The sequence below is a fragment of the Carex rostrata genome, chromosome 14, assembly GCF_964058835.1.
Source record: "Carex rostrata chromosome 14, lpCarRost1.2, whole genome shotgun sequence".
NCBI lineage: Eukaryota > Viridiplantae > Streptophyta > Magnoliopsida > Poales > Cyperaceae > Carex > Carex rostrata.
In genome coordinates, this window is record NC_135931.1 from 5,458,294 (window position 1) to 5,478,132 (window position 19,839).

A 19,839-nucleotide genomic window follows, 5' to 3' on the forward strand; every position below is an offset into this window, starting at 1 on the left:
TTTTATGAACACATAAGAAGGATAATAGTGACATAGAGATCATTTTAACAGTTTTAAATCATTGTATAAATTATAAAATTTGTTATTTAGGTAAGTACATGATTGAGGTAAAGATGATGGATGCATATCATCTCATGAAAAACTGTCAACCTTTAATAGGCAGGACATTTTAAATTGATTATAACAAAAGAACATTTTTTGCCTCTGGAAAATTTTGAGGAATACATCTGAAATTTCAAATGCATCTTTGCTATTATACAGACATTTTTGTACTGAGAGAATATCAATGAGAGAGAATTCGATATTCACATTATCCGCCTTACCTCATAATATACATTAGAATTACCAGGTTCCGCATTTGTGCAAAGAATAAATAATCATCTAGTGCTAACTTATACACACATAGATGTGGCTCATTGCTATCTGTTGGCACTTAACAAACCCGGGAGAGTGATCTTGCCAGTATGGTTGGTATCGTGCTTGTCAAATTGCTGGAGTATTAATATCACATCTTTTTCCCCTATCTTCCCCATCTCCTTCAGTTTGTGTAATACAAACTCAGATTTACTGTGAAAATGAAAGAGAAGGATATAAATTAAGGGAAAATATTTTTAAAAAAATAAAAAATAAAAAAGTCGGACCATACAAAACTTGGGATTGTAGCGACTTTGTCGATAAGCACATACACTACAGTTTAGAAGAAGAAAGATGTGCTGTGAAGCACATACAAAACTTGCTTTACTTCACACCCATATTTCGATTTTCAAAGTCCAAACAGTCGATCCAAACTGTTCAACATAATCTCTATATTAAAATATGCTTCAAGACCAAATTTTACATATTTTTATAATTTTTTACTATTTTTTTAGATAGGTAGAAAATCACAGTTACCAAATGGATTTTGAACCACCCAAAAACAACAATTTTCTAGCTATCTAAAAAAAAGTAAGAATGTTCCAAAAAAATGTAAAATTCAGTATACGAGAACATTTTCATATGAAGATCTCATGTTGAGCGGTTCCGATCGACTGTTTGGACTTTCAATGTAGAACAATATGGGCGTGAAGTGAAACAAGGCCCTTCACAACTCACTGTAGCCCATCTCCAGTTTTCCAGTGATGAATGATTTCATACAAATAGGACAATGGCATCCAATCATCTTTGTTGCGAATGTGTTATATTTTCATCATAGACCAATTGGGTGAACGGCTTTATCTGCACTGATTATGCCTTCTCTAAGTTGTTGCATACCTACAGTACTACTCATCTGCTGGTATTGCACATGAAACGTTCATTCTCACTGCATCCTCAACAAAGTGCCACGCTTCAATTTCAATAGTTACACGAGGATAGTGGGTATAATTCTGTTTTAAAGTACATTTACATTTTTGGGAGGGTTTATAGACATTAAACTATGCCAGAGGTACACTGAGGATGTGGAAAATAAAGAATACATACTTGCTCTTTTGACAAAGTTACCTCTGCAAAATAAAACCCCATTAAGCCTCAATTGTGCAGTCTCCCCAACTTAACATAATCAACCCTTGAATTATATGAAATTAATTTAGTCATCCTCAAGTTTAACAAAAGCCTCCATGCACAAGTAATGAGAAAAGGTGAAGATCTGTTTTCATTCATTTTAAGATATTGCGAGAGAAGGGTTACATGTGAAAAATTTCAATGTTTAGGAGCAGCTTGTGAGGTAAAGTCCATGTTGACGTTATGCAGCCCAACAGTTAAGAAAATCATCCCAATATAAAAAAAGTAATTATTTTTGGTAAACATAACTGTCTATCATACCTGATAAAACCATTGCGGTTAAGGTCAGCAGCCAGCAAATCATCAACAGTCAAATCCCGGTGGAGGATCCACTTGACGATGCGCCGGTGCCGCTTGTCGATCCTAGCCTCAGCCAAGAAAAGGAACGCCCTGGCCACAGCTAGTGTTGACACCAGCAACCACACCGAGGCAAACACCCGACCATACAGTGTCTTGAATGCCTTGTCCCCATAGCCCACTGTTGTCACTGATGTCACTGCCAGGTACAAGGAATCTATCCAGTTGAGGTTCTCGATAAAATACAGTGCGATTGCACCAAAACCAATGCAGAGGATGACAACAGAGACTGCTAGTGTGACCTACATCATTGTGTGGTTGTCATGTTAGAAATTAGCAGCAGTGGTGGATCCAGATTGTCATAAGAGCATGCACACAAATTCAAACCAACCTTTTTGGTCTCTGTTAGTATTTCAAACCAACCTTTTTGCTCTCTGTTAATATCTATTATAAGCCTAGGCAAAGTCAATCATATACTGGATCTGTTTGGCCTAAAAGAAAAACAGAAAAGGCTAGTAACTATTTTCAAAAGTTACACCTAGGCATTGGCCTGAACTTGCCCACGAATAGAGTCATCCCCTGATTAGCAAGCATTTATGCAAAGGTGTAATGTAATATTACTAGGGATATAAATTTCAGCATAGCTATTGGGGATCAAATTTCAAGATTCGGTCCCAAAGTACATTAACAGAATGGTGTCCCTATATAATGGTTCGTTTAATATTTCCATTACTTATTATTTGGTTGTTTATTCACGTCTTATATGCTCTGTCCATCCGAGCATGTCTTTGCTCTCTTGAGAAGTAACAAAAAGAATGAAAATAAGTGACTTGAAAAAGCACAGTTCTGGTCTTCCGCAATTTGTACTGGTGCCTATACTGGTGTGGCCCGCACCATAGTTGACTGTCAGTCTGTCACAACTAACAATCAAGAAGGTATACTGTGTACATCCAGCCAATGCTAGATATCCACTGCAGTACAATATTCAATACTAGAGCAACCTACAAATTTGTTGAACTGGAGGTTTAGAATCAAGAATTTCAATTTTGGCATGGCACTGTTTCGCCATAATTTTGGCTAGTGTTAAGCGGTAACCAGAAGTGGCAATTAAGTTAATACTTGCTATATCAGCATATTACTAATTACTACAATGGACGCAATTATGCACTGAAATTCAGTTCAGCTTTCTTTTGGGTAAAGATTTTAACATAGCAGTTTTGGCTTCATACAGCTCACAGACTATAGAATTAAAACAGCGCTACATATGATTTGTACGTTACATGAAGCCAAAACTGTTCTGTTAAAATCCATACCCCTTCTTTCTTTAAAATGCATTTAACCATGTAACCTATATTTGGCAACAAAAAAAAATGGCTAATTTTGGGATACATCCAACAATGTCGAATAAGATTGTAAAGATTGGGAGCCTACATGACCGATATCATCCCTTCTTAAAATTAAAAGAAAACTGAAGAGTGTACGTGAAAATTATCTATTTAGCTTTCCCCAAAAGAATCCTAAACGCCCAGTCAGAAAACACACCCAAGGATTATACAGTTATATACCGACTAACAGAAATTTGAAAATTCTTAAAAAGTTAAAAAATAAAGTGGATCACCATGCCTTCATACGGATCCGCATCCGACCCTTAGCCGGATCCACGAAAACTCCACCTCGTGCCCCGGCCAGAATTGCAGCCTCCTGTGCGTCAAGCATGTACGAAACGGCGCCCGATAAGAGAACATCTATCAAACCAAACCCGACAAGCACGAACAAACAGGCGAAGGCCTTAGTAAACCCCGTGGCGGGCGCAATATCCCCGTACCCGATAGTGCAGAGTGTCACGATGCAGAAGTAAACGGCGTCGACACAGAAATTAGTCTTCTGGCCAGTGAAGGAGTCGGGGCCCGCAAGACAGTAGACAGTGACGCCGATGGAGATGTAGGCTAGGAGGTAGAGGAAAGCGTGTTGGATGACGGAACTGGAGGTGTTCGGTGATCGGATAGAACCAGACGCTTCGGGGGAGGTAAGGACGGAGATCGCTGGGGCTGTGTTGGCGCGATGTAAATTGGATTTGCTGCGCCAAGGAAGGTGAGAGGAGGACGAGGAGGACGACGGAGTAGGTAGAGACAGTTGAGAGGGGAGGAGCGGTTGGCTGAGTATAGAGGCGTCCTTGAGAAAAGTGTCAGTGTCCGTGTCCGGTTCCATTCACTAATCAAAGGTTTGCAATAATTGAGTGAGAGAAGGGGATGCGGAGATCTCGATTGGGGCGCCCTTGGGGGGAAATTTGATGGTTTATAGAGATTGTTGCGTGGACTTGGTATCCTGTTAGCCGTTTAGACCCGGAAGTTCAGATTATGTAACATAATATTCTGTTTAGATCTGGACCGTCCGATCAGAATCCACACGAATATTAAAGGGACATGTGTATTTCATCTCGGATCAGATTGATCTGAATTTTGATCGGATAGTTAGGATCTAAACAGAAATATTTTGTTACCTCAGAGGATATGGACTCTAGATCCAATACAGTCCCCTACTATATGTAGAATGAGATTTGCATCGTTCTTTTCATTATGACACGAATTTTCAAATGCCCTCCTGCAGTGTATATTGCCGTAATTTTTAAAAATATCATATTCGAAAATAAAAAAAATCAAATAATCATGTTTTCTGAAAAATTCGAATTTTGATACGGCTGCTCTAAGTGCGGCCACCTTTCTGCGTGCCGCATCTAGAAGATGCAGCCCATTTTTTTTTTATTCAGATTGAACTACCGCATAAGAAGGAAAAAAAAATGGGCCACATCTCCTAGATGCGGCTCGCAGAAAGGTGGCCGCACCTAGGGGATGCGGCCGTGTCAAAATTCGAAATTTTCGGAGAACATGGTTGTTTGATTTTTTTTTTTTTTTTTTTGAAAGTGTATTATATTTAAAAATTTCGGTGCATATTAGTTGTGAAGTGGCAAAGTAAATCGTTTACTCCATCTTTGAACTGCTATAATATGAAAGAGTAAGATATAATAACATTTGAATTAATTCAAAATAAGTTCCTCCAGCTTTTCAGACGAAATAAGTTATTTTATGGTTACTCCACCAATTCACCTGTAATCTCGTTATTATAGTAACATTCATCTTTTAATTTTCTCTCTCTTTATAATTACTTTACAATTACTTCATCAAATATGGTTAAATTAATCTATTATAATTTGAAGTAAGCATTTTAATCCCTTAACTTTTACTCCACAATAAAAAATGCACATAAGCATCAAATTTATTTTGATTTAGCTGGAAGCTCATTCTATAAAGTGCGATATCCAGAGACAAGGCGTACAGTGCATTTATCACATATAGGTGAAAGCTCGCGTAAATGAGATAAATTAGGTTGTTTGATTTATTGCGGTTAGGAGGAGGTATTATTTTCTGTTTGTCCCGATCTGGAATGCCATGATTTGGGATTAAAGCTAGAATTACGTACACACTTATTATTTGTTTCCGTATTAGTTAAGAAAAGGTAAATGAGATAATTAAAGAAAAAAAAGATATCTAGATTACTATTGCTTTTGAGGTAGAATATACAAAGTGAGAATATAATATGTTTCCCATTTTTCTTTTATTTTCCTTTCATTAGACCTTGTTTGGTAGATCATAAAAGAATTTGTAATATATTCAAAATCATTTAACTCAATTAAGTGAGACTGAAGGATAATAATATATCATAAAGCAGGGGCGGAACGAGAGAATTGAAATAAAAAGTTAGATAAATAAGTATTATGTAATTTTATTTTATGAGATAGATTAATAATATATTTTTTATAAAAAAAATAAAAAAATTTAAAGGGTAAAACTGAAAGAAAAAAAAAAAGATTAATTAATTCATTAAGAACTTATTAGCATCTCTTTTCCACAACCTACTTCGGCCTTGAAAAGAAGTAATCACATCTACAATGACAAATTAAGAATTGTTATAAAAAACTTCAGTTTCAAAATACTTTTTCTTTTTTTTATTATAATCAGTTATCTTTTTTCGTTGTTGCGTACTTGCGTGATATGAATTACTTGTTTGGTTGAACAACCTTTTAGATAGAAAAGTTTGTTGTTGTTGTTTTTTTCTACAAATTTGCTCTTATAAATTATGCAACCAAACTGCAGAAACGGGTAAAAATTGCTCGTTGCATATTTTTCTTGTACATCGCTTTCTATGAGTACTGAAGTCCGTATTCTTTCCGGTATCGCACTCGATTCAATAAGCTGATTAATTCGTGGTTGGAATTTGATGTCTATTTAGACATAGATATTTGCTTTTTAGATATGTGCCATAATTAAATAACGATATGGATTTAGTAATTAACATACCTATTGAAAGTTTGAAACACATGGGTTATGTGCTAGAACTGCTAGAAAAGGATAGTTTTTCTAGTAGTTTTGTACTTGGAAGTTGAAACCCATAGAAAAGGTTGCTATGTGAATAAAAAAAAAAAAAAAAAATCTCCTCATTTTTGTGGTAATAATTTTGACCAAAATTTGATCAGTCATAACTTTATATAGAAAACTGCGTTTTCAACATTCTATCACTTTTCAGAAAACTCACGAGGAGATAACGCATTGAAATAGTGTAACATTATTGCTTGTTGGTATAATGAAGGTCATCTTCTTTTATTTGTTCTAAGTGTAGAACCGGTAGAATAGGGCTGTAAACGAGCTGGCTCGGGCCGAGCTGGGCCTCAGCTCAGCTCGTTTATTTTGGCCCGAGCTTGGACCGAGCGAGCTGGACCTAGGTCACCCGAGCTAAAATCCCTGGCTCAGCTTGTGATAAGCCAGCCCGAGCTAGCTCGCGAGCTGACGAGCTGGCTCGTTGGGCTTTATTGGGCTGTTATTATACAAATTCAAAAATAAAAAAATAAGAAATCTCATTCAAAAAATTTAAGAAATTGTCCAGCAGGCACATCTTCAAGCAACTAAAGCCATATTCTTTCTTCCCAAACCGAAAATACATCAATTTTGCATAATTGCGCCTTTAAAAATGGGACTGGACTTAAAATTATACGGGACTAAACCCTAAATTCACTGTAGCTTAACGAGCCGAGCTGGCCCGGTCCGAGTTGACCCCTCGCTCAGCTCGTTTATTTTGGCCCGAGCCTGAGCCGAGCTGGCTCGTTAACAGCTCGGTCCACTACCGAGCAAGCTGTTAGCGAGCGAGCTAGAGGCGAGCCGCGAGCTTTTTTGACAGCCCTACGGTAGAATAAATGTAAAACTTTTTTTATCGATTCTAAAGAACAAACAGATAGAAAAAGTTAAATCTCTTCTAACGGTTCACATTTTTTAACCAATAGAAAAAATAAATAATCTTTTTCTGTTGGTTTTTTTACCAGTAAAATCGATAGAATAAAAATTGAATTAATTACCAAGCTTATCACAACACAACACCTCTATACTTTCGGTTTTGATAAAAAAAAATCAGTATTATCAGAACCGGACCGGACCGGTCGGTCCGACCGGAAAAAAACCGGACCCGGTCATCTGTTCAGTTTGGTTCTTATATAGAATCGTCTGTGTAAATAAACCGGCCAAAACAGATTAAACCGATGGGTTTTATTTAAAAAACAATGACCCAAACCGTAAAAAAAGCCGGTTCAAAACAGATTCTTCCCCAACTCTTTCGCACCGTTCGTAAACTACTTGGCTTCGATTTGTCACTGTTTTTACTCTCTTCCTTTCAACGTCAATTCCTACTTTGATCGATTCTATTCGGCTTAAAAGCTTCGCCCTTGCCTTTCTACTTATTTTGTTTATCTTGTGAGAAAAAGGCACTACGTCATACATGGGAGAAGCCTGTAGTGCCACCTCTTTGGATTCTAGATTTCTAAAACCATATTTTATACTGCCTTGTCTTCACTCGTCAACATAGAAAGCAAAGCAATACTGCTGGATTATATATAAAAAAATTGGTTTGATTTCTTATCTTTTTTTTTTTCTTTTTTTTTTCTTTTTTTTTTCTTTTTTTTTTCTCGATTCTCTGATGTCCTGTAGTATGCACAAAACCATTACTCATTCTCAAGGCCTATTTTGAAACAAAATTACAATAGAAGCTGTCAAGATCAAATACTCAAGTAGTCTCATCAATGATTAATTAAATTGATAGAACACTTGAAAAGTTAATATTTTAGTTTATTTTATTGAATATATGAATGCATATAAGGTGTTTGACAAAAAGTATAATTCTTTTTGTAGAAGGATTCATGAGTCTTGACTCCTGACCCATGTGTTTATGGTCAGAGAAATTGTTTAGAATACCTCATGTAAATATAAATTGAGTACACCAGTAATAACAATCAATATTTAATGAGTCAATTTCATACTTTTTTTAGGATTTGCCAGAATCATTCTTTGACGTTTTTACTTCATGAATTTGTATTTGTATTTATTTCTTATTATTAAAATCTTTAATTTATGACCAGTATAACCTAATTGTGATTTGCTGGTAAGATATTATTGTAAAAAGATCAATCTATTACAATCACACATATTTAAATCTGAAAACCATGTATATACACTGCATCAGGTATTGATACATATTCATATCAGATGGGATAACAGAAATACATGAATGGTATTGATTAGATCTTGTACAAGCAGCAACTTTTGCTCCAGAAATGTTTAGAGGACATCAATTTGAAATTTATAATTGTTTTAAAAAATCAACGATCGAACCGGTTGACCCATCGGTTAAACCACTGAACTGTTAATCCGAAGCTTTGCCGGGTCAATATTCGGTCCGGTTCTGATAACATCGAAAAAAATACTTCAAACCATTATAAATCAGGCGTTAAAAAATTCCATTTTTGTAGCAGTGAATTAATACAAATATATCCCTTACTAAAGCCTAGTTATCTTCTTGTGACTATATTTACATATAAGGCGGATATAAATGCAAATTAAGAGCTGCTTAGCTATTTTTATAGTTTATATTTGTTTTTAATTATGTATATTAAAATTTAATTTAATTTTATCGTTTCAAAAGTTTTTATATGATTCGCTTTTTTATATAAAATATTAAATGTGTGCATGGAGCTTATTGGTTAGAATTCTAATCTAAATATTTTTGTTCTGTCGCTGCATATTGACGAGATGGAGAACTGAGAAGCGTTGTTGTCATCGTCTGTGAAAAAAAGGAAAAGAAAAGTGGGACCGAATAATTTTTTCCCACAACTATTTATTACTAACATAGATTGCGATGGGAAAACCAATCAAAACCAGTAATTAAAAAAAAATCACATAGTTCCCCTCTCATCTATCTATCATTATATATCTCATACGCCAAGTTTATTCAATAAAGTATTTAAAAAAAAAAAAAAAAGCAAAAAATGCCCATTTCATTGCTGAAATATAATAATTACAAAGACTAGTTTGTATCTATCCAGCCTACTGAATCATTATCACTCCTTACAAACCAAAAATTGAGTAACATGCAATATAACCACCAAAGCTTGCTATTAGCAAGGCACAAAAAATATGCTAAATTTGCTAAAACTAAGCCATAAAATTTTGGCTAAGGCTAAGTATAACTATACGACAAAATTGGTAAAGCGTCTTCAAGTTCCACTACGGTAACACGTTGGCAGTAGCAGGCCCTTGCTGACTAAAGACCTCTACACCCGAATGGAAAGGTACTAGCTCCAGTGGCATGTACTGGTTCAAAGGAATGACATCTTCTATGACCGGGAGCCACTCTCCAACAGTATTCTTGACTTTCTTGCTCATGTTTCCTGCCCAATAAAGTATTTTTAGTAATACTGTCATTTACATTTTACTTACTTCCATTTTTAAAAACATTAATAAATCAAAATTTAAATCATAAATGTCAAAATAAAACCGTTAGATATGATCTATGTTATTTCCTCTATGTGCTCATCATAAGAAAAAAGATCACATTTCAATTTTGTTTTCATGTGAATCAATTATTTGAAAAATCAATATCTATAAATTATTCAAATCAATATGTTTTTTACAAGCTCTTGATGACAACTAAAATAAAATTCAAACATCATAATTTTTTACACGTGCATAGATAAAATGATGTAGATCATATTCAATAGTTGTATTTTGACTTTTAAATTTAAAATTATTAAAGTTTTTAAAAATAAAAGTATTATGAAGGAAAAAAAAATTAATACATTTGAATCCTCCTCCTAATAATAATAATAGGCAAAGCCTTCTATGGACATAAGGACTTATTTGTAAAATGAACATATTTTTATTTTCAAAGTTCAAACAGTCGATCCGAACCGTTCATCTTGTTCTCCATATTAATATGTGCTTGGAGACCAAAGTTTACATTTTTCTGAATTTTTTTTACTATTTATTAAGATGGGTATAAAATTCAATGGTCTGAATTTGATATTTTTGGTATCCATCTTAATAAATAGTAAAAAAATTCAGAAAAATATAAAATTTGGTCTCCAAGCACATATTAATATGGAGAACAAGATGAACGGTTCGGATCGACTGTTTGAACTTTGAAAATAAAAATATGTTCATTTTACAAATAGATCCTTATGTCCATAGAAGCATCACTCATAATAATAATAATAATAGTTGTGTTTAGAAAAGAAAACGGTCCAATGACAAGTTTTAATTTGGATCCAGAGATACGAGGTCCAGCCGTCCGGCTGACCGTATAGAATGAGATCTGATTCATCTGAATCGTTCGTTTCAATTTGACACGAATCTCAACAAAAACATGCTATATACTTTTAATAGATATCAAATTAATTTTGACTCAGCTGACTAGCTGCCTAGTCAAACCCTAGAATTCCCAAGCAATATAATATGATTTAAATCCAATTATATTTTTTCTTATAAAGAAAATATAATTTATTCATTCATATCTAATCACTTTCACAGCTGATTTCGCAAGCCATTATTTGCTGTTATCTTCTTCGCTAAAAAGCACTTCAAAAGTTTAAAATAGACATTAGCCTAATCTGTCAAGCATCAACAAAGCCGCCTTTTTTCTCTGTCAATTTTTGTCACCTAGTTCTGCACAAATCCACTCTTACAGTTTCATAATCAGATTTTAGTTTATACTTCTTTGCCTTTCCAAAAAGGCTTATTTACTTTGAAAAAAGGTCTATCAATACTATTGAAAAATCAACTTCTTTGCTGAAAATTTATGCACAAATCCAATCATAAGAATTGAATATTTAACTTTTAACAACTATTTTTTTTACTCAGATGTAGTACCTACAATTAACCAAATATTAATGGAATAATATCAATCGTGCCCGTTGCAATTATAAGAAAAAAAAAATTCTCATACAAAATAACATATTTTCATAAAAAAAAATAGACGAATATATTCTCATATAAATGTAAAACTCATTCTTTAATGACATACTTATGAGCTTTCTTTTTACTAATAAGATCATAAGTTGTATTAATGTTGTTGTCATATTACGACACATTTTGTTATCATATTATGCCTCTTATTATTGTTACAAGAGTTATTGTCATTTTCCTATAATATATATGCATTTGTATACTTAAAAAAAATATAACATGTATAAATGTGATCATTAAATGACAATAATATTTTTTTATATTATATAAAAAAATAAAAATAAATGAAGACATGACCAACAAATTATTCATCAATCTAAATTTTTTTTAAATGACATCTAAGAAATAGAAAGAAATTAAGACTAAAAAAGACAGACTAAATAGACTTATGACAAATATGTGTAATGAGTACATAAATAAATTTATACTTCTACATGTAAAAAAAACGTGAAAAAGATGCATTGAATTAAAAGAAGACGAAATATTTAATCCGAAATTCCTTCTTTTAATCACAACTGTTAGCGGATCAAGACATCTACGTGTTTACTGTAAGAACAGAGATAACGATATTGACAATACCGTTTTTGCTTCATGCAGAGAACAAACAACAAAGACAAATTAAATTGGATAAAGAAAATATGACTTGTGCACTGGACATAACCAAAAACAACGCTTGATCTTTTTTCTGTCAAGGGTGGGCGTATATGAATTTTTGTTGGCATATCAGGGAAGAAATTGGAATTTATGCACGTTACTTAAGTGCAAAAGCATTTGCTCCAAATAATTATTGAAAACTAATTTACTCTCGGATTAAAAGTAGCACCTCCTTGCTTAATTAATTAACAAGTAATTTTTTATGGTTATTTTTTTTTTATTTTTTAGGGGTAATTCTAGTATTCTTCATTTCAAATCTTCAAAAACAATATTCAAGTCAATTCACAAATAATTTAATATGTGTTCTATCTCTTTAAATACAACATATATTAAATTAGGTTAATTTCAAAGTGTACGGCCGTAGTTTTCGCGGTTTAAATTAAAATTGGCATGAATCATGAGAAGAAAAGGTCGCCAAGACATTTACAACTTGATGCGAACAACTTGTTACAATAATTATTAAAATATATCAAATGAGCATAACCCAAAAATGGATATACATTAGAACTATCCTATTTTATTGTTATGTTGGCGAGTATCAAAGTCGTGACAATACATCATTTAGAATTTTTATAAGAATTGAGATGTAATTGACAATATACAGGAGAAGGAAATGCAGTGTGTATATATATATATATATATATATATATATATATATATATTTCATTATTTAGAGGTTTGTCGTTTCTAAAAAATATTTATCAAAATTTATTGTAGATTTAATTTCAAATTATTTCTCATGGTTAGCTAAAAGCCTAAAATATTGCTTAAAAAATAAAAACATATTTTGTATATAGTTTGCAATTATCATAAATATAGTTGATACTAATGATAGAAAAATCATACAGTCAAGTCTTAACGGTCGTTAGCAACATCACAAAAATTATTTAGATAATGAAATTAATTTTTCTCAAAGTGAAACATTATTTATTGTAAAGTATACAACAAAGTTTGGACTTTACTTCTTATTATTTAAAAAAATGTTTTATTAATTAGTAATTACAATGATTTGTATAAAGTCTAGGTATACAAATACAAGGAAATATACGTAAACAACTGCAAAATCCACAAGTTGCCAATTACGCTCCCTGTTTCATTGGTGGATAAGAAAATACATATATAAAATCAATTAAATAAAGACACCATTTCAAATTTCATTATATTTTGCATAGCACATTCTCTGCGCAATAAATGTTTTTTTTTTCCAGTAATAATTGTACTTCAAAAATTGAGCCATCTCGTATTTTTGTTAATAAAGACAATTTTTCAATACTTCAAAAATTGACGTCATCTCATATTTCTTGTAAATAAAGACAAATTTTCAAATTTATGTAGAAACTTATGTTTTGCATAGCACATTCTCTGCACAATAAATTTTTTTTTCAAGAAATTATTGTACTAGTGGCGTAAATAACGGTATGCGTTAGTTAGACGGAACGGGTGTTGCCAAAAGATTAATCGGTATGCAGCCAATTAAATCAAAATTTTGCAAACAAATTTGTGTTTTCATTGAAGTTATTATGCATATACTCATAATTTATTAAAAATAATTAATTTAACTCATCAAACTCATCGAATAAAGTTATTTTTAACTCAGTTTCCTTATTAATTAATAAAGTTTTTTAAAAAATGTTATTTAGAGAAAGTCCATATAAAACAAGCAAAGTATTAACTATTAACAAATTAATCGGACAAATTGACCGATTTGACGGACTAAACAACCTAGTATATAAAATATCATAGTTCAATTAATGACCGACTAAAAGACCTATGGGTGTTGCAATCACCAAAAAAATTAAATAGAAAGAAATGACCAATAAAACAAAAATAAATGAAAATAAACATAAATAATCACGATAATTAATCGATAATAAAAAATCCTCAAACACACCTCTGCTAAATCTATTCGTGGTGGTTTAGTCACCACCACATACTAAATGATCAATTAATCAACCGTTTAGCCTATTTTTTACAAGCTGGATTGTACTTCAAAAACTTAGTGTCATCTCACATTTCTTGTTATAAACACCACATTTCAAATTTCTTTAATGTTTTGCATAGCACATTCTCCGTACAATAATTAGCCTTTTTAAGTAATAATTGTACTTCAAATGTTAATGCCATCTCATATTTCTTGTTACTTAAAGACAACGTTTCAAATTTATTTAGACAAAATATGAACTGCATAGCACGTTCTCTCTACAATAATTGTACTTCAAAAATTGATGTCATCTCGTTCTTATTGTTGTGTGAGATATATCTTGGATTGACCATCTGATCTGCTTTAAGATTCATGCATACTAAATCTGCACTAATATTAAAGGGCTCCCTATATCATAAGCATGAGCCGGATTAGCTCTGTTTAAAATTAGACGGTTGAGATTCATTAATTCAAAAGATTCCTTTTTGAGTTAATGCAGAGGATATGCATTCATCTTGGATGAAGGCCATCTTCAACAGTATAGATAACATGTCCTGGGTGCATGGACCGAGTGCAGCCGAGATATACAAATCGCTTTCGTTCATGCTAAATTGTTAATCGACAATATCTTTCCAGATAGGGATGAATGTTAGACCGAATATTTTATTTGTAGCGTCTTAACATAATTAAATCATAAAAGTAGTTTGTAGTTGGAAAAAGATTCGAAACAAAGAAAAAAAAAATGCTAACTAGGTATAGACCGTGGGTCGGTGGGTGAAATGGTAAAAATTATGTTTGGTTGTGGACTAAAAGCACCTCCGAAGATAGAGTAGCTCTATCAATATAATTGATTAGCAATTGCAAGACAATTGTCAAATTGAAAGTAACTACTAATTGCAAAATAAATGCATTCATAAAAGAGTGGTAATTGTAAAATTTTACTTTTAAATAATAGTAAACGTCAATTTTCTCAGATAAAAGTGCTTCTAAAAGGGTTCAATATTTTTGAAAATAGAAATGAAATTGCCAACAAGGACTTTACAATTGCATTTGCAAGCCATTGAAGATGTTAATTCTATACCAAATTAATTTTAAAATTGTTTCATGTTAGATCAGTTAGTTTAAACTTCTGTTTCGTAGAATAGTTAAGGCTTTAAGTTCACAATTAAATATAGGGCTAGCTTTTATTTCAAAATCAAACATGATATAGGTGAATAATAATAACGTACTATATGGGTAGTAGGTGAAATGGGAAAAATGGTTCCATGTTTTTGAAGGATGATGACTTATGAGATCGGTATCACATGAGATTAACTTTGAAATTTATTAGATGGACTTTATATGGCTAATTTAAACTGTTCAAATCGATTTATTTTATGGAGTTAGGCTGGGGTGCTATGGATAGCATAGTGGCATCTATGCTACGGCTCAATATTCGAGTTTTCAAAATCTAAACGGTCGATCCGAACCGTTCATCTTATTCTCCATATTAATATCTGCTTGGAGACCAAATTTTACATTTTTCTGAATTTTTTTACTATTTATTAAGTATTTTACAAAATTGTTGATCCAACGGTGGCTGCACAAAACAGTAAAACCGTTGGATTAGCGATTTTCAAAGTGGCTTAATAAATATTAAAAAAATTCATAAAATTATAAAATTTGGTCTCCAAGCAGATATTAATATGGAGAATAAGATGAACGGTCGGATCGACCGTTTGGATTTTGAAAACTCGAATATTGAGCCGTAGCATAGAGGTCACTATGCTATCCATAGCACCCCAGCCTAACTCTATTTTATGAGTTATGCGTTTACATGCCAAAAAAAAAATCGAGTTATTTTAGTATTAAGTCAAGTGGTCAAAAATCTTAAAAAATGAATGTATTAAATTAACTTAAAAATTTTCATATTTGACTACTTGATTTGATGTAAACGCACAATTTTGCATGTAAACGCACAATTAATGAAGTATATCGGTTTGAACGGTTTTGATTCACTGTTTGAAGTCAATTCAATAAGTTTTAAATTTGATGTTATATAGACTGAAATAGCACTGATATCACACTGACCAGACTCCTTACTAGATTTTGAATTGATTTTTTGACCAAATATATTGTTTTTATACTAAGATCGAGGATTCTGCATTAGTTTCCATATTTTTGTAGGTAAAAATCCAGAGACCTAAAAAGGTAAAATGAAAACCAGTCGAAAAGACGACGAAAAACTCTATTTTCAAAACAAAACCGAAAGTCACCTTTTTGTTGCACTTTTGGACCGCGGGGAGCAGTGCAAAACATCTCAATTATTTCGGATACAAATCTGCTGGAGTGAGTCTATGGTACTATGCATATTACGATTTGTTACCGTGTTACGGCTCTATATTTGAGTTTTCAAATCCTAACGGTCGATCCGAATCGTTCATCTTGTTCTCCATATTAATATGTGTTTGGAGACCAAATTTTACATTTTTTGAAAAATTTTTACTATTTTTTTAGATATTTAGAAAATCACTTGATCTGAAAATTCTGGACCATCCAAAAACAGTGATTTTCAATAAATCTAAAAAAATGGTAAACAAATTTCAAAAAATGTAAAATTTGGTCTCCAAACACATATTAATATGGAGAACAAGATGAACGGTTCGGATTTGAAAACTCAAATATAGAGCCGTAGCACGGTAACAAATCGTAATATGCATAGTACCATAGACTCACTCAATCTGCTGCGATCCCAGTGAGTCTACAGTAACTCTGAAATCCAGTTGTTAAAATATTTCGAGATGCTTGCACAGAAAAGTTATTGAAAAGAGTTACTTCGGTATTCGTTTCCAAAAAACATTCAACGACTGAATTCGAAAAAACAGAGATTTTAAAAACATTGTTCATGAACGGAGGATTGCAGCAGATTTATTTCCCAATTATTTCTAGGCCGAAGCACATCCTTCGACTCATCTTTTGGGCCGAAGGAAAGGAGGTCCAAATCACGAGCATTGAAGAAAAACAGAACACTCACTTTGAACAGTGTTATGGATGTACATTCCGATTTAGAGGAAACTCAAAACACGAAAGTTACATATCTCTTTGTGAGTTTTCTCAGGAATTTTATTTCATCTCAATCGGATTTGAGACGACAAAATTATGATCAAAATAGAAACATGTCTCGTGCCTTTCGGGTCCCTACTTTTGTTCCATCTCAAATTCGGTTTGTGTCAAGTTTGAGCCGAGCCTGATTTTAGGCAAACCCATCACGACTCACAAGCCGGGCCAAGTTAGCTCGTTAACAGTTTGTTCGTGTTGTGAACTGTACATATATTAAAATTTTCATCAATTTTTATGTTATGAGTAGCTCATAGATCACGAGCTAGAACAAAATTTCATCTTCTTCTTGCGATAACGAGCACAGATAAAAATAGTGATACAACGAGCTGATAAACCAATAGTGCATTAATATGTCAAGTTAGCTCGTTAACAGCTTGTTCATGCCGCGAGCCGTACATTGACTAAATTTTTCATCAATTTTTTATGCTGTGAGTAGCTCATAGATCACGAGCTGGAACAAAATTTCTTCTTCTTCTTGCGATAACGAGCTTTCATTCTATCTTAACGAGCACAGATAAAAATAGTGATACAACGAGCTTATAAAGCCGAGCCAGACCAAACTTGGTTAAACTTAAACTCGTTAATGACCAGCTAAGCTATAATTAAACTTGCGAATTATGATTTTTTTAGAGCCGATCTCAAGTAAACCACGAACTTTAAGTTTTTTTGTGTCAGGCCTAAAAGGGGGAAAAAAAATATTCAAAATTGAAACATAGGGCTGTTTCGAGCCGTAGGCTTTGCCCTGGGCTGAAACTTGAATTAAAAGAACTTAAGTTTAAAACCGGTCCTTGGTTTGTACTGTGACTTGATTTTTGAATGAAAATTAAGCTATTGGGCCTGACTTATGCCTTGGGTTCAAATTGAAGAAATTTGAAAGAAAACTAATTAACCCTTAATTAATCCGATGAATAAATAAGTCAGTTGTTTTAATTGAGAAATTCATTAAGGCTTAATTTTCACTGTAATCCAAACTGCTCACTTATTAAAATTTACTTAGAGACCAAATTTTATATTTTTTGAATCTATTTTTATTATTTTTTTAGATATGTACAAAATTACTGTATGAGAAGATTCTAAATAATTTAAAACAGTAAATTTGTATCCATCTTAAAAAATAATAAAAGAATAAAAAAAATATCAAATTTGGTCTCCGAGTATATTTTTATATGAATATCATATTGAGCTGTTTAGACCGATTGTTCGAACTTTAAAAACAGAGAAAATGACATATTGTGCATTAATATTCTACTCGTTCATCTAAAGTTTTTACGAAGGGTTCAATGGAAGTGGGGCTTTAAAAATTAGATTGCAAATTGGATTACAGTGAAAATATGAGGAAATCGTGATCTGATCTAAGATAATAACATGCGAAATAAAAAGAAAATAAAAGTAAAACTCAATGACTAAACGACTTAACATGGATAACTATCAATCATCTAAAATGGAAGATAGACTCTTTCAATTTGTTTTTATAATTATTTTTAAATACAATTACAGTGTGTTAGTGTGTTCATTGACGATTTTGTATAATTTAGATTGGATATACTATAACAAAATAATCAAAATTCACATGCATATCTACTTTTGTATTTGCTTTTTTACTGACATAATTGTGAGTTGTATTGGTGGTTTAGATTTTTTTTTTTTTTTTTTTTCAAACAGGCTTGTTGAAAATCATCTTAGGACATACAATTTCATTCATTTAAAGGAGTCTGGCTAGTATAACATTAATGTCATTTCAGTTTATATAATACAAACTCCAAAACTTATCGAATTGATTTCAAACGGTGAATCCAAACCATTCAAACCGATCTACTTCATTAGTTGTGCATTTACATGTAAAATTTATAACCTTTTGAATTTATTTGATATCAAGTCAAGCGGTCAAATATGTGAGTTTTTAAGTTAATTTTAATATATTCATTTTTCAACATTTTTATCGCTTGATTTGATACTAAAATAACTCGAAGATATAAAAAATTTGCATGTAAACACATCACTCATTAAGTAAATTGGTTTGAACGGTTTATATTAGTCGTTTGAAGTCTATTAAATCAATTTTAAAGTTAGTGTCATGTGACACCAATATCATACTAGCCAGACTCCATTTAAAGCACGCGTTTGATACAACACAAGTACAAAAAAAATAAAATAAAGCATGCTTGAAATAATTATAAATTTTAAATACACAATAGAAAAAAAATACTACATATATATATTTGATTAAAAACAAATTACTTTTGAGTACGCATGATATTTATGATTTGTCATTTGTCAGGTTATGTATGAATGATTTTACATTTTTTTTAAAAGTTCAAACTATTAATAAAATAAGAGGAAAATAAACAACAAGTACGAATGAATTAAAATTTTAAATTAGATAAAAAAAACAAAAATTATTTCATATGTACTTCTCAAAAACATAAAAATATAATTGTTTTATATCTATAATCTATAGTTTAAAACAGTGTTGTAAAAATGTCCGTTTAGATAAATTAATCGGCAGATTAATTGTTGACGATAATCAAACTGTCATGGATTTTTCCGACTAATAGGCCGATTATTTCCGATTATGACCGATTATTTCCAATTAATTGCTTAGCGGTACCATGTCCGTCCGATGACCGCATACCGTTATTTACAATACTGATTTACAGAATTACAGTCCATAGTCCAATTAAATAAAAATAAATAAAACGTAGTAACTAGCTCAATAAAACTCTAAATACCCTTAATAAAATTAATTTTCTTCTGCATAATAGCCGTCGGATCCCCACTCAGCAGACCCATCTTCTTTCGACACGGAAGTCTTCAGCAGTAATTCTATATACCTCTTAGTGTAACAAGTTGGATCAACCCGTTTATATTAACTTTCACCCGTTCCAAAGGTAATTGCAGAGTTAGGTTCACATAATATCTAAGAAACATTTAAGGAAATTTCTGATATATGAGAATGAGTATCAATGACAAAAGAAAAAGATATAAATGCGA

The 19,839-nt window shown here is 32.1% G+C and overlaps 1 protein-coding gene across 1 annotated transcript; it reads right to left on the bottom strand.

Moving 5' to 3' along the window:
- Positions 1-259: 259 nt before the first annotated feature.
- On the bottom strand, positions 260-4,085 carry KCO5 (Ca2+ activated outward rectifying K+ channel 5). Its single transcript, XM_078315579.1, has 3 exons — positions 3,460-4,085; positions 1,801-2,138; positions 260-567 (listed from the first exon to the last, which is right to left on the bottom strand). The coding sequence occupies exons 1-3, from the start codon at positions 4,042-4,044 to the stop codon at positions 420-422; spliced, it is 1,071 nt and encodes a 356-aa protein (XP_078171705.1). The 5' UTR covers positions 4,045-4,085; the 3' UTR covers positions 260-419.
- Positions 4,086-19,839: the final 15,754 nt, after the last annotated feature.